The following is a 15571-nucleotide window of genomic DNA, read 5'->3' as shown; positions in this document are numbered from 1 at the left end:
TCCTGTGGAGTTAGAGGAAGTTTCCGGTTCTCTCTTTGCATCATGGGTATATCCATGGCAGATCAGTTAGTGGATCTGCTAAAGAATATAGACAATTATACATTTGCTTTACATTTATTATTATACAATATAAAGGACACTTAAGAAACTTTTCACCCATGGCCTAAAATGAAAAACAGAAAACTTGTTCAATGGTTGAAAGATTTTTTCAAATAAAATATACAGTAATTATTTGTTAAATTTAAGTACAAAATAGGGCTTAATTTATTTATCTATTTTTTTTCTTGTTTGGTGTTGTGGTTGATGAAACATTTTTTGTTCACAATTTTAAATAATTGTATATAACAGTAATTGGGTTTATCTTTAATTTATCTTGGCCATAAAAAAGGAATGTGTATTAGAGGGTAATAAACAATTAGACTAATTTTAGTGTAAAAAGGTTAGTCCGAATATAATTATTATTTTTATTTTGGGCTGGTTATTTATTTATTTTTTCCGTTAGTGGGTGTTTCAGGGTGATCTGGCAACCCTTACAAGCACAATATATGGAGGGTATGAGGGATAGAAAATACAATTTGCACAAAATTTATATTTTTCCATCAGGAATGAAGTACAAAGGTATAAACGTCTCGGTGACGAGACTTAAGTTTAAACATTGTGTTTTTAAAGCGCAGATTTGCTAAAGTTATAACATTTTGATTTATACATTATTAAATCATAACTTTAAAACATGTTTATATTTTAAGCTATTTTCTATTCTTATATTCTTCTGGCTTTAATAATGAGGAGTGTTTCTCTACAGGAACTGCTTGTCTAGTAAATGCAGAATGACCCAGGTGTGTATGAGTCACTCTGAGTTTTTGTAAGGACAATTTTTATTTATTTTTTTATATTTACAATTTTACCCAAATAAGTACAAACCGGATTCCAAAAAAGTTGGGACGCTATACAAATCGTGAATAAAAACTGAATGCAATGATGTGGAGGTGCTAATAACTTCTAATATTTTATTCAGAATAGAACATAAATCACGGAACAAAAGTTTAAACTGAGAAAATGTATCATTTTAAGGGAAAAATATGTTGATTCAAAATTTCATGGTGTCAACAAATCCCAAAAAAGTTGGGACAAGGCCATTTTCACTGTGTGGCATCTCCCCTTCTTCTTACAACGCTCAACAGACGTCTGATATTGTTCCTTTCTGCGCAACATTGTGGGAATTGTTGATCCTCTACTCATCGTGGCTTCTGAGAGACACTGCCACTCTGAGAAGCTCTTTTTATACCCAATCATGTTGCCAATTGACCTAATTAGTGTTAATTGGTCTTCCAGCTCCTCGTTATGCTCAAATTTACTTTTTCCAGCCTCTTATTGCTACTTGTCCCAACTTTTTTGGGATTTGTTGACACCATGAAATTTTTAATCAACATATTTTTCCCTTAAAATGATACATTTTCTCAGTTTAAACTTTTGTTCCGTGATTTATGTTCTATTCTGAATAAAATATTAGAAGTTGGCACCTCCACATCATTGCATTCAGTTTTTATTCACGATTTGTATAGTGTCCCAACTTTTTTGGAATCCGATTTGTATTTCCTTCTTTCATGTCCCTTGTGGTGCTCTGTACTAAGTATGTTAATGATTAATCAATAATTGTTTGTTAAGAATTTAATTCATTAAACGGGTATAAGCAAAAAAATAAATGTTTGTGTTGCATAATATTTCTCACGTGCCTGTTAAGTTGTTTACCACAAGAGGGAGCACTTTTAACTTTGCCATTGTGTAGTGCTGGACATTGTATTTTTATCAGATTTGTTTTGTAATGATGAGACAGAGACGAGCTGGGGGATTTTTTGTTTTATTGTTAAACTCATTGTCCTAATTTGTTAGGTACTACAGGTTAGGAACGATGTGTAAAAAAATGCAATCTTACTGGACAAATAATAATAATGAAAAGATAAATACTTAAAAAAAATGTAAGATCCACTTAGAGAGCCCCATGTTTAAAGACTGGGGAGGTGTAGAACGCGGTGCCTGCTTAGAAAATGTGAAGCACTGCTTTAAAGGATGATTTTTTTTTTTTTTAAAACCTGTTGAGTTTTTCTGAGGTTCAGGAATGAAACCAGATCTGAACATCATGCAGCTGAAACACTCAGTGTGTATAAATATATGTATTTGTTTTACAAGCATTTGATTTAGATTGAGAATACTGTAAAGGCACAAAAATAAAAGCACTGCAGTGTTTTCGATCTGATCTGATAGCTGTGTGTGTGTGTGTGTGTTGCAGGTGCGCCAGTTTTAAATCTGCCCAGTAGGTGGGACTTGATGCTCAGATCACGGACGGTGTGTGTGTGTGTGTGTGTGTGTGTGTGTTATTCTCTCTCTCTCTCTCTCTCTCTCTCTCTCTGAGTGTGTGTGTGTGTGTGTGCTATACCTTCCCCTGTACGCGCACTGATAGGACTAAGTGGAGACGCACTGAAAGAGCATCCGCGATGCGACCCGTGCAATGGGAGGAGAGGACCAAACCGGAGAGGATATCGATTTTCTAACGGAGTAGTGTGTGTGTGTGTGTGTGTGTGTGTGGATATTGTTCCCCTTGTTTTCTCCTCTCTTGGTCTTAATCGGAGAAGTGGAACACCACGGTCAGCACCGCATCCGCGTTGTTCCAGCATCCCACTGCGCGCATCTCAGTGTGTGTGTGTGTGTGTGTGTGGATGTGGACGGGTGTGGGGATGAGTGTGTGGATGTGAGCGCGTGCGTGTGTGCCTGTGCTTGTGTATTTCCCCGCAAAAAAGGAAAAGAGTGCATGCATGCAACAGCGTGCCGAAGGAAAGAAGAAGAAGGAGGATGATGATGAAGATGATGATGATGATGCTGATGGAGACGCGTCCGGTGCCGCCGCTGCGCCTCTCCTGCTGGAGGCTTGTGCTCGCGCTCGGGGCGCTCGGGGTGTGTGTGAGCTCGGTGCTGGAGTGTCCGCCGACCTGCAGCTGCACCATGACGGAGATTTACTGCAATAAGTCGCACCAGGGCAGCTTCTTCCCCCTGCTCGCGCTGCACGAGACGGGCATGGACGCGGGGGGTAACGGCACGCACGCGCCCAGCATCTCCGAGCTCTTCCAGAACATCAGCTCCATGTAAGTGCGCTGGGCTTCACTGCAACAAACAAACAAACAAACAAACAAAAACACATTGGCTGTTTGTTTGTGGCTTTCTTTCTCAAAAAAAAAAAAAAAAGTGTGTGTGTGTGTTAATGCGTGAGCGTGTGTGTGTGTGTGTGTGTGTGTCATGTTAATAAACTCGCTCCTGCACGGGAGGGTAGGCGCGCGCACAGCGTGGGAGGCTGGTGCGCAATTTAACGCACGACTTTTTATATAGATGTATATATGCGCGCGCGCGTGTGTGTACATTTGTTTCTGTCTTTCTTTGATGTTGTTACATTTCTGTTAATAACACGATACACTCATCATCAAACAGCAACAGCTACCTGCTTTAAAACGCTGTCATTGTATTTAGAAAAAAAATCTTGAATGAAGCAAATATATATATATAAACCAAATATTTAGCTGTTTTTTTTCCCTTTTAAAGAGTTCTTGATTAAAAAAAAAAAAGCAATAAGAAAATCTTGAGGTATTTTATTCCTTTTTAATTCTGGTGCTTTCTTTAAAAAATGCTTATTTGGGATAAATCCTGATCTTCTTGACGCACCAGGATAAGAATTTATTCCCTTTTAGGATTTCATAAGATGAACATGAAAAACATTTCAGGAAAATACAAACACTGCTGTGTAAATCTGTTCTCAGAGAGACGTACTGTTTTATCTTTATTTTTCTCCTCAGAGAGAAACAGAAACAGAGAGAGAAAGAGAGAGTGTCTTTATTAGAGCTGATTTGTATTCAAGGCAGGAATCAAAGATTTCTTTCCTTCTTACTGACGCCAAAAGAAAAGAATTGATGAAAAAATAGATATATATGTTTAAAGAGTTATTTCTAAGCGGAGTGTTCTGTGTGTACAGTGTAAGCGTGTGTACAGATATGGCATGTACATGTACAGTGTGTGTGTGTGTCCATATGAACAGCACATGATTTCTGCCTCTGATGTAAGTCAGAGCGGTAATTTGGAAGGTAGTTTGAAAAGATACGAAATATTCTGTACAAATCATTTTTTTTTATTCCTCGATGGTGTGTGAAATGGTTTTAGTTTGATTACAAAGAGAGACATTGTCACAATCGCAATCATCGTAATCGCCACCGTCATTGTCGTCACTTGGGATCGCCGATTCTACACATTTGTTGAATTATTATTATAATTAAGAAAAAAGAAATGAAAAGTAAACATGCCATTTTATAGCTTTTTATGATCAACACATGTTGACTGATTTCAACAATAGTTTGTTTTTAGCTCTAACCAAAAAGGAATTGAAGGTTTATTCCGTAATCCTGCTGTTATGTCAGCGATGATGAAAGAGTTTCCACAGTTCAGGGTTTGAGCGGTGTGATAAATTTAAAGTACGATAATAACACGATACCACTTATTTATTATATTGTTTGGGATATATTCCATTCCATCACGTTGCTCTTCATCGGGCCTGGTGAAGGATCTCAGGATCGTCTCCCTCAGTAACAGGAGCTCAGTATTATTTACAGAAGCGCTCCTAAAGTTTCGCGCGGTCATTTCCCATCCTCGACTCAGTCACAGGCCGTGTGTTACAACCGCGTGGATGTGTTCATGAGTATGGGTGATGGGAACAATGTTTTTCTGCTTACTTTCTTTCCCGGAGTGGGATGGCAATGGAACAAGTGAACTGTGACGAGCATCACAATAGATTTATGGAGTTTAACGTTGCACTTAGCAGTTCATTCCAATTTTTGCTTTTAAACAAAAATAAGATCTTACAGCCCTATTTGAAAATATTGTTTATTTATTTCCAGCTTGAATTTTTAATATTGTAGTGGCAAAATTTTATTTAATGACCGTGAATGAATAGGTCAAGAATAAAGTTAAATTGATCCAATTTGAGACAGCTGCTATACGAATAAAGTTTTAAAAAAAAAAGAAAGAAAGGAAAAAAAAAAAAAGAAAAAGGCCTTATGCTGAACAAAACAGCACCCAAATCGCTGGCTTCACAAACAACATCTTTTTCTTTTTTATCATTTTTTTTCCTTTTTTTTCCTGGTATGTGGTGTATAATGTACAAACAAACATATAAATTACAGTTAAAATATATTGAAAAATATAATCCCACGATTGTCAAACTGTCAATTGTCATTGCACTTATGGAATATCAGCTTTCCTATGATTATAATTTTATAAAACAATTTGTGTTTTTTTGCGTGCATGTATGTGTGTGTATGTAAATTTTGATGATATTGTGTGTTTATGTGAAATAGAAAATTGTGAAATATTAGGAGACATTAGAGAGATTTGCTTTCACTGTCCAGTCGACTCGGGAAAGTCCAGGCGTCTCCCCGGAGGATCAGCAATCTGTGGCGGGGAAATTAGAGACGTCCTGAGCGATCTTTTTACTCTAATGCCACAACATAGAAAAATGCTGAAACTCACCCAGATTAAATGCTGAAAAATGTCTGAAAATTAGCTTTAGAAAAATAAAATAACAGTAATACTACAGATTTGCAGGGCGTGGTGTGATAGAGTTTATTTTAAAAAGTTATTCCGTTGTTCCTCGGTTTCCGCTGTAAATTTGCGGGAACTACTGAGTCGACTGTCTACAAATTATATAATCGCTGAAAAATTATTATAATAATATTTCTTTTTTTCTGAAAAAAAAAAAAAGAAATTTTGAAATAGAGGTAAGGTTGTGTTCATTATTTAGTGGGAACTGGGAAATATTAGAATTGCCAAGTGGAAAGATTTGTTTAAACATGTAATTCCTACTAGGAATATATTGTGTTAATTGTGACAAGTAAGAAGAAACAAAAGAAGTACAAGCATGAGAGAATTTGCTGTAATTTCTTTAATTAGTTTGAAATTCTTATTCTATCTTTAAATATTTTTGCTAATTCTGAGTGAACATGATGAAAGAATGATGTCATATATTGGGGTAAAAGTATAAAGTATAAGAAATGCATTAGTCCTGGTTGTCGACTGCAAACATCTGAACGGCGGTGTGGACGCTGAGCAGATTTCAGCCTCTGGATCGTTAGAAAGCTAATGAAATTTTGTGTTCTGGAAAGTAAACTGTAAAAAAATGATGCACTCAGGATTTCCACACCTGCTGTTTGACTTTTTATAATGAAAATAAAAAGAGGTAACAATTATTCCCTTTTCCACCGCGTTAACTGTTCGATCTGTGGAAATTTCCAGAACGTTCCTTAATACTGCGTACCCCTCACCTGAGATTTTTATGCTGCGCTTCATGTCTTAATTTCAGCTCGCGTTTGTGAAACTCATTCTGTGTTCTGTCGCTTTATTTCACATCAAAATGATTTAAAAAGCAAATCGTTAATTAATGGATCAATCTGAACAAAAGTAAAGGAACCCAGGTGGAGTTAGTGTGTGTCTGTCGTAGCTGCTGCGCCGCGGTGGCCGCGCTGCATTAGTGGAAGAGCTATCACAAACTTTCTATAGGAGGCGCTCTTGCACCGTTTAGCTGCCAGTTTGTTGTTCTCAGAAATCTAGGCCTAATATGGAGTTTTGTGGGCGTGGTAAATGTGATTGAGTTGGAAAACACGTTTCAGAATCCAAAATTCACCCACGTGAGTTTTCTATCTGTCTGTTTATTGACTTCATCCTTTTTGCTTTCTCTTGCAATCTTTTATTTTTTTATGCTTTTTAAAGAAAAACTCTCTCTCTCTCTCTCTCTCTCTCTCTCTCTTCCTACAGTATCTTTGCATCATTTTTTCTTGATCTCACTTCTTTTGCTCTTTCCATCACTCACACACACTCTCTCTCTCTTTTTTATGTAAGGAAACATTTTAGTTTCAATAAAGACTTCTCTCTCTCTCTTGCTTTCAGGTTCATTCAGTCTTTTTTCATGTTTTTAAGAGAAGATCTATCTATCTATCTATCTATATATCTATCTATCTATATATCTATCTATCTATCTATCTATCTATCTATCTATCTATCTGTGTTGCTCCCAATTTTCTCCCCCTCACTTTCTTGTTTTCTGTCCTTAACTTTTTCTTTATTTTGAAAGGATCTCTCTCTCTCTCAGACGCAGTATAAACGTACACTAGCGCTCGGTTCTTAGTACAGTTTCTGTATTCTGGATTTTCCTGGAGTTATATAATCTTTAGGTCTGTATCATGTTTTAATTTTTCTTTTGTTCTTTTCTCAGGGTTTGATGTCAGTTATTCTTTGAAACCACACACACACACACACACACACACACACACACACACACCTGCTGAAATGAAACTTGCACTTTGGAGCTAAAGAGTTAATAAAACATAATGAAAGACTGTAAATGATGCAGTGACAGAGAGAGAGAGAGAGAGACGTTCAATCATACAGTAGATGTACAGTAAATCTTAAATGCAAATTAATGTATATCTTAGCAATATTATTGAATCTTAAAATAAGTTTACAAATGAATTAAATATAAGATTATTAAGTTTCTAGGGAAAAGTTGTCCTAGTTGCAAAAGTTGTTCTGCCAACAGAACAAGACTTTTAGTAACATTTGATTAGAAATAATCTTAATAATCTCTGTTTGGTTTGATGTAATCTTATTTATTTTGCCTAGATTAAAGAACATTTTTAGATATGCTGTAAGAAAATGGGCTTTTTGTTGTTGCTGTTGTTGTTATTGTTTACTTTGTGTCCTAATTCCATATCGGATTGAATTCGCTAATAGGGCAACATTTTACTTTGAACATTAAAGCGAGCGGGCTTGCAAAAATAAAACCAAAAATCAGCAATTCTCTCTCTCTCTCTCTCTCTCTCTCTCTCTCCCACACAATCAAGCACAAAACACACATTTTCAGCCTTTGAGTGCAAAATATGTCGGAGTTTATGGATCTCTATTCTTTAAAATTACAGGATACAAGAGTTCAGACAGCAAGTAAAAAAAAAACAGCACAAAAAAGAAAGAAAAATGTGTTTCAATGGAAAACGGTACAATGACAGTTAGGATTGCTCGATTATTGTAGTTGTCATAATCATAATTTTTTTTATTATAAAAAAAAAGAAATGAGATAAATGCCCCAGCCTGGCTGAGAGTGTGTTTGGGCTTTTAGTGAAGAGTGAAAGCGCTGGATTTATAACAGAAAGCGAGAATTATTGTGTAATGGTATAATCTTATACAAATTATTTTCATTTCATTTCATTGTAAACCCAAATTGAAACCACAATTGAAATTTAATTAATTAAAAAAAGAGCCATAAGTGCTGCTTAACACATTACTCGAATGAGAGGGGGGTTCGAGTCAAAGTGGGACTTTTGATTGATTGTGCAGAATGAGGTAAAATTTCTCTTTATTTCTCTTTATAATCCCCTGATACACTAATGCACTTATCCCAGGGAAAGTTCTCCTGGTACGCTGGAGCCATGCATCATGTCTGAACCGCTGGGCTCCCAGGAACTCCTTTAATGGCCTAAACATGTGGAAATATCTTGGAGCGGGGTTAGGACTATACGGGGCGTGGCAATGAATCCAAGTCGAGACTCTGTAATGTGCATGTGGTGTTGGTGAGTGAGTTCCACTTACTGAATATTTACGGGAATGACTGCAGTGAGCTCCGAGTCACAGACGTACGGACTTCTTTAAAACATTTGCACCGTTCAGATGTTTTACTGCGACTGAGAGTCTCATTACTGTACTGTGACTGAAGTCTTCTGTAAATGTCGCCTGTTTTGCCTTTTGAGCCTCCAGTGTCGGTGCTTTCTAACAGAATTAAAACTGTAACTTTAGGTTTCCTGACATCTTTTGTCTCGTTAACGTCAAGACAGAGAAAACAGTGAGGCTGGAAAGGGAATGAACTAGAAGTCCAGTCAGAACAAAAGTAATGGCGCCTTTTAAAAAAGGAGGAGGAGTTAGTATGTGTCTGGGGTCAGTGGTTGAGCTGCAGTGGTTGAGCTGCATTACTGGAACCCTTTCACTCTTTCACTCAAAGTTGCAATTACAAATACAATTAGATTCCCCTTTGGTTACCATTTTGTCATCTGCAGCACTTTGTGAAATATTCTGGGCGTGGCCAAATGCAAATGAGCTGTGTTGGTCATTAGTGACTGATTAACACTTACTCATATGAACAATTCTTTTTTTAAGAGAAGCAGAATTGTGTAAAGACATGAATCTGACGAGTGATTAGTTCGCAGTGGTCTCTGCAAACATTTACACAAAACCAAGTCTGGGTAATGAGGTCTGTTACAAAGTGTACAAAATGATTCATTATATTCAAATATTCATTAAACAGCCGGAATAAATGAACAATCCAAGTTTAATGTCAAATAATTAGTATTAATAATGTTTCATGAAGTGAAATAAGTATAAAGTGTAATGTTTAACAGATCGAGAATTCCTAAGTAAAACGAAGTCGTTTGGGAATTCTGTCAGATTTGGGATTTTTAAACAGACACATCAGATTATCACCATGTGTGTTTCTCCTCCCAGTTATTAAACGTGAGCGAGAGAGAGTGTGTGTGTGAGAGAGAGAGATTTTACATTAAAGATAAGATTAATTACTTTTTGTCCCCTTTTTACGCTTCCATTATGATGTCTGTCCTCTAAATGTATTTTCCTCGGTCTAATTGATCACCTGGTGTAACCCATTTGTTCTTGAACATCTCCATTAGGCTAATTGTTTTTATTTTCTATATGTGTGTGATGTATCTGTGTTAGCACTTTGCTAATGGAACTCCATGGTGCATGACTGGAATAAGGGACAGTACAGCATTTTTCTGATCTCCTGTTCATTTTTTATCCTTCGGTATTAGAATACAATATCAAGCTTTGGGTAGAAGGAAAGCAGTTTGTGGAGTGAGCAGTCCATGGATTAAGATGGTCTAAAATTTTCTCACATGTCCCAAATTTTACTCGCGCATCATCTAACGACAACTAAAAATTACATCAGGTCCTTTTAACACAGACACCTACAGTACAGTAGAGTATGGAACAGCTCTATCTCTGTAGAGGTTATTCAGTCTAAAGTCACGCAGTGTCCTGATTAACTTACTGCACATGTTGTGAAAGAACTGTCACAGGTGATAAGTATCAACACCTTAAACCTTCAAAGACAGTATGCATTACGTGTAGGTACAGTACATTCTGTGCGGAGTGAAAAAGAAATGAACTCCACACCACAAGGGGGCAGCACTCTGGATTTATAATAAAAAACATTTAAACAATAAAACAAAACCTAAGCTTTCAGTTCTGCACTAATATACCCATATGTGACGAGGCAAACGTCAGACTAGGCTAATTAGCACTATTAGGTAATAAATAAATAAATAAATAAATAAATAAAATGTAATTAACTACAGACATGAAAACATGCGTGCTACACAGACAAAATCTAATAGCTAGCAATAAAAACATAGCTATATATATATATATACAGCTAGCTGCAAATATAAAATGTAGAAAGCTACAGACATTAAATAAATAAATATAAAGCTATCTATAACTACTTAAGTGCATTGCATACACAAAAGAAAAAATAAACAGACATTATAATTATAACATTACCTCTATTAATAAATTTATGAGCGTAAGTAGCTTTATTTTTTTTGGCTAGAGATAGATAATAAAACTATAATAATAATAAAAGTAAGCTACAGCTAATAAAACTAGCTACAGAGATAACAATATAACTAGATTAACAAACTTAAAGAAAACATACTGGGGAAGATAGATGACAATACAGATAAAATATAGGTGGTATATTTAATTATCTAAATGAAACTGGCCTGGTGCATAAAATCTAAGCTAAAAAACTTTATTTTATACTTTTTTATTATTATTATTTAATTTTTTTTATTATTTAAAAAAAAATATATATTTGTTTGCTTGGTGTTCTGTCAATCTAATGCTCCACATGCCAGTCCAGCAGGTGGCGGTAATGCACTATAAGTTGGCTGGCAGCTGACATAAATAAATAAATAAATAAATAAATAAAACAAAGAAAAAGAATTCCAATATAACTACAGTAGCTGCAGAGATAGCGAACTAGCTATCTACAGAGATAACAATAAAGCTAGCTATAGAGATTTAAACAATAACTATATGCAGAGATAATTATAAAGTTAGCTACAGAAATAACAAACTAGCTAGTTACAGAGATTCAATAAAATAAAATTGTATTCATATAGCGCTTTTAACAATTGTCATTGTCTCAAAGCAGCTTCACAAAACGAAAAGAAAATGTATGAAAGAATGTATGAGTGAGAAAAAAATGTGTTTAGATAATAATGAGATTGTGAGATCGTCCCTGATGAACAAGCCGAGGGCGACGGTGCTGAAGGAAAAACTCCCTGAGATGGTAATGGGAAGAAACCTTGAGAGGAACCAGACTCAACAGGGAACCCATCCTCATCTGGGTGATAATGGATAGCAGGGATTATATAGCGACATCATGCGTTAGGCTGCTGGAAGTTCAGTATAACAGAAGTTGTCCAAGTGATCATGGAGTCCAGTTCAGCAGGTGCAGAGGACAGAGGGGGGTCTGGATCACTAGAAGCTCAGGAGCAGCATGTGTAGACCCAAACCATGATGAATCAAGATCTTCTCAGGGTTGGCCTCTGCCTACTGGAGCTGGCACAATCTCCAGATGCCTCGGGATGGGTGTGGAAAGAAAAAACAAGTGTAGCAGACCTGTTGTTATTTAACAGAAGAAATGTAACTGTTGTAAAACTCATTGATCTCAGTGTCTCGGCTTCACTACAATAATCGTTTGTTCATTAGTTTCCTGTAACAGCACAACACTAAGTGTTTTATTTCTTCCATAATGTTGTTAGTATTAATCCGTTTAAAAATAGCTCAATAGTTGTTTAAATATTCATAGCTGAATTATAAGAACAGAACTTTGTTCAGATTTGTGGGTCCTTGTGGACCAACGTCCTAATGTCCATATCGTTATCTGTCTTATTTTAAATAACTTGACGTCTTTACAGATGTGATATTTCTGGACATTTATAATTTATTCCTCACCCACACACAGATTGGCGCAGCAGATTCTCTGGAATATTGTGTAGCAGATTGTGCATTACACTCATCCCGCTGACTTTATTATATAAACAAACAAACAAACAAACAAACAACAAACACATCTTTTATGAAACTGCATGTAATTCTTTGTGTACAGGATCTTCACAGCCAGCAGCAGCGCTTTTCTGTTTGCGTTAAAGCTCCTGTTCCGTTTATTACCGAGCAACCTGCTGTCCTGATGATCAAGAACATTTGGTATTTATTATTAGTGGGTTTTATATATTAAAATCTAAAGATAACTTAGGGTGTTTTCTGATTGATAAGAAACGCCTTAATTATCTGATATTAAGATTGATTTTTTTTTGATCGGGACAACTTTTTTTTTTCAATGCAACTTTTACATTTTCTGCAAATACTCGCATTTTGTACGAGTATTTCTGCTTTTTTATCTCATGTTTTTATGTTATGTACTGGTCTGGAGTATGGAGCAGAACATTGGCAGGAAAAAATCATCACTTAATATGAGATGTTATAATTACACAATCAACAACCTTTTTTTAGATACTTTTGGTATATTTTAATACTTTAGAGCCAGCAAATATATCTGCTTGGGACAAATCAGATGGTAAGCATTAACAGTATGAAATCAGATCAGATTTAAAATCGGGTCAACAGTCTAGGTCTGATTCACAGCTCTAATCATCTCATATATTCTTCTTTTGAACATTCTAAGTTTTAAAATTCTTCGTAAATGACCTGAATGATTTCAGTGCATTCCTGTTCCACGGTGTTGACTCTTCTTTCATCCAGCAAATAAATAAAACCATTTTTAATTGGCAATTAATGACATCTTGACGAGGCACACCGAGTGTGACTTTACCGTTACTCTGAAGCTCGTTAGGTGATTTGTGCCCAAACCCTCTAGACGACCAGCACAGACCGATGGCACAATTGTGTTTTAAAGTCACAGGCGTCTCTAATTCAGAGCTTTATTTCCCACAAACCAAAGTGATGAGTAGCAACTGGAAGAAAACCAAAACTTTAGAAACTCCTGACCAATTCAAGCAAAAAAAAAAAAAAGTTCATTAGAGCAAAGCACTTCATCCTGACTAAGACGTTAAAGCCTCTTTTGAATCAGTAGCAGCTCTAAAAGCAATCAGGACGCCATGTTCCCTCTGATGGATGGCAGAAACTCTGCGTCTCCAGACCCGAATTGAATGAGCTCTCCGCATTGAAGAGCCTTTTAATGAATACCCGGACTCGGCTGTGTGTTCTGCTTTTCTTTAGCGTTTCTTTCTTTCCTTTTTTTACTTTTTATTTTTTTTGCTTGATTGCCGCTTCCAGATAATCAAACAATAGCTTCAGGCTACAAATGGATTCATAATTACCTGCTTTTTAAAAAAGGTCGCTGTATTTAAAGGCTCTGAGGCATTTAATTTTCGAACACATCTCGAGTGATTTATATTGTGAAAATCGTTTTATTATGCTAGTCAGGATGCTGTCACACTCTTGTAGCACGCGTTTATTTTCATTTTATATTTCATCCTAAATGAAAAAGTGGAGGAAATGTCTCAATCGCATCTCAGGAACTTCTGACCAATCAGGTGAGAGAGACAAAGATGGAGGACGACATGCTGGAGAGTCAGATATCATAATGAGCTAATCCAGACACCAAGCTAGGCTAGTTGATTAGCCCTTGCTAGGAAAGAAAAAATTGCTTGTTTTGCTAATTTGAAAATAAAAGGTGCATCAGCTAAACAATGATCACACTGATTACAGATCCTTGGCAGTTACAATGGGGTTTTGACCTGATAAACGGAGTATTATTATTATTATTATTATTATTATAAGTTAAAAATAATCATAACACAAAAATGCATTTATTAGTGCACATGAAACTGGCATAAACATGCCCAGAATGTGTACATTAGCCTACTGTCGGGTAAAAAAAACATGTGTACTTACATTATGTACTTTATATAAGTAGTTATTATTAAAGGACACTTTTTACTTTTACTCCGCTCAAAACATACAGCAAATACCTTTACTTTTACTGAATTACATTTCTGCATGGCGTCGCGTTACCTACAGTATGCCAGTGGTGTGTCATATTTAAAACAGAAATTTTCTGAATATTGTGTGTAACTGCATGACTTACATTTCATTCGAAACAAGCCTAATAACGTAACACACAATGACACGAACTGCAGGTTACAATCAGGAAGGAAAGAGAAGGAGAGATTTTAACGGTACTTTTGATACTTAAAGATGAGTTCTTCTACTTATACTTCAGTAAAATTTCTCATAGTCGATCTCTACTTTTACTCAAGTACAGGTTTTGTGTACTTTGCCCACTATTAGATATATACAGTTGACTTGAGCGATAAAGAGTCACCTGTTCGCTTTAATGTAGCGTTATAATGCTATACTGTACATGCTATACGGTGTTGTAGTTGTACAGAATGGAGGTTAAACCGATACCGTGACCTTCACACCATTAGGAGATCTTTAGGCTCTGATATGTGTGTGTGTGTGTGTGTGTGTGTGTGTGTGTGGGAGAGACAGGAACCATCTGGAAGCCATGTTGGATGTTGTGCCTGCACGCGGTTCATGTGGTGAAGGTAATTGTGTTCTGGTTAGTTAGAGCAGTGTGAACGCCATCGCGCTCCTCTACGGGTCTTCTGTGTCTCCGTGTTTATGGGACCTGATTTCCTCTCCTGTCCTCGCCTCCTGCTTTGTTGTTCTCTGATTTGAGTCTTTTGATTGTTTTAGATTTAGTGCTGATAATCAGCGTGTGCTTTTTTACTTCTGTGCTAAATTTGGAAACAATTCTTAGAACTCCAAGATATAAAAGTATTTAAAAAAACATGACATTTTCATTATTGTTTGCACAAGTTATATTCTTTATATTCTATATATTCTATTATTTTAAAATAAAACTGATGTCTTAATCCTTTTTGTCTCATACACATTCTTTACATTTCATACTTATTGCCATAATTGCTTTTGATTGTGTGATTGTGAACAATTGTTAAAAGCGCTATACAAATAAAATTCAATTAAATTGAATTAAACCTGGTGGCGCGGTGGTGTAGTGGTTAGCACTGTCGCATTGCACATCCAGGGTCTGGGTTCTATTCCTGGCCAGGCTCGATTCCTGTCTCAGTGTGCATGGAGTTTGCATCTTCTCCCTGTGCTTGGTGGGTTTCCTCTGGGTACTCTGGTTTCCTTCCATAAAGACATGTAGGTTAGGTTAATTGGTGTTCCCAAATTGCCCGTAGTGTGTGTATGTGTGTGTGCCCTGCGATGGATTGGCACCCTGTACAGGGTGTACCCCACCTCGTGCTCTAAGTCTTCTGGGATAGGCTCCAGGTCCCAGCGACCCTGAATACAGGATAAAGCGATATAGAAGATATAAAGTAAGTGAATTAAGCCTCTGGTCAAAAGCCTGAAACTACTGTAA

The 15571-nt window shown here is 36.3% G+C and overlaps 1 protein-coding gene across 1 annotated transcript in view; it reads left to right on the top strand.

Moving 5' to 3' along the window:
* The first annotated feature begins 2877 nt into the window (after nt 1–2877).
* ntrk3a (neurotrophic tyrosine kinase, receptor, type 3a) overlaps nt 2878–15571 on the top strand; it is a 220897-nt gene continuing 208203 nt past the window's right edge. Inside the window, exon 1 of the mRNA XM_053506637.1 lies at nt 2878–3137. Within this exon, the coding sequence (XP_053362612.1) occupies nt 2878–3137 (260 nt within the window). The remainder of the gene's footprint in view (nt 3138–15571) is intronic.

Source organism: Clarias gariepinus, chromosome 10 (assembly GCF_024256425.1).
Source record: "Clarias gariepinus isolate MV-2021 ecotype Netherlands chromosome 10, CGAR_prim_01v2, whole genome shotgun sequence".
Taxonomy (NCBI): Eukaryota; Metazoa; Chordata; class Actinopteri; order Siluriformes; family Clariidae; genus Clarias; species Clarias gariepinus.
The sequence above is the reverse complement of the archived record's forward strand: the minus strand, read 5'-3'. Positions and strand labels throughout refer to the sequence as shown.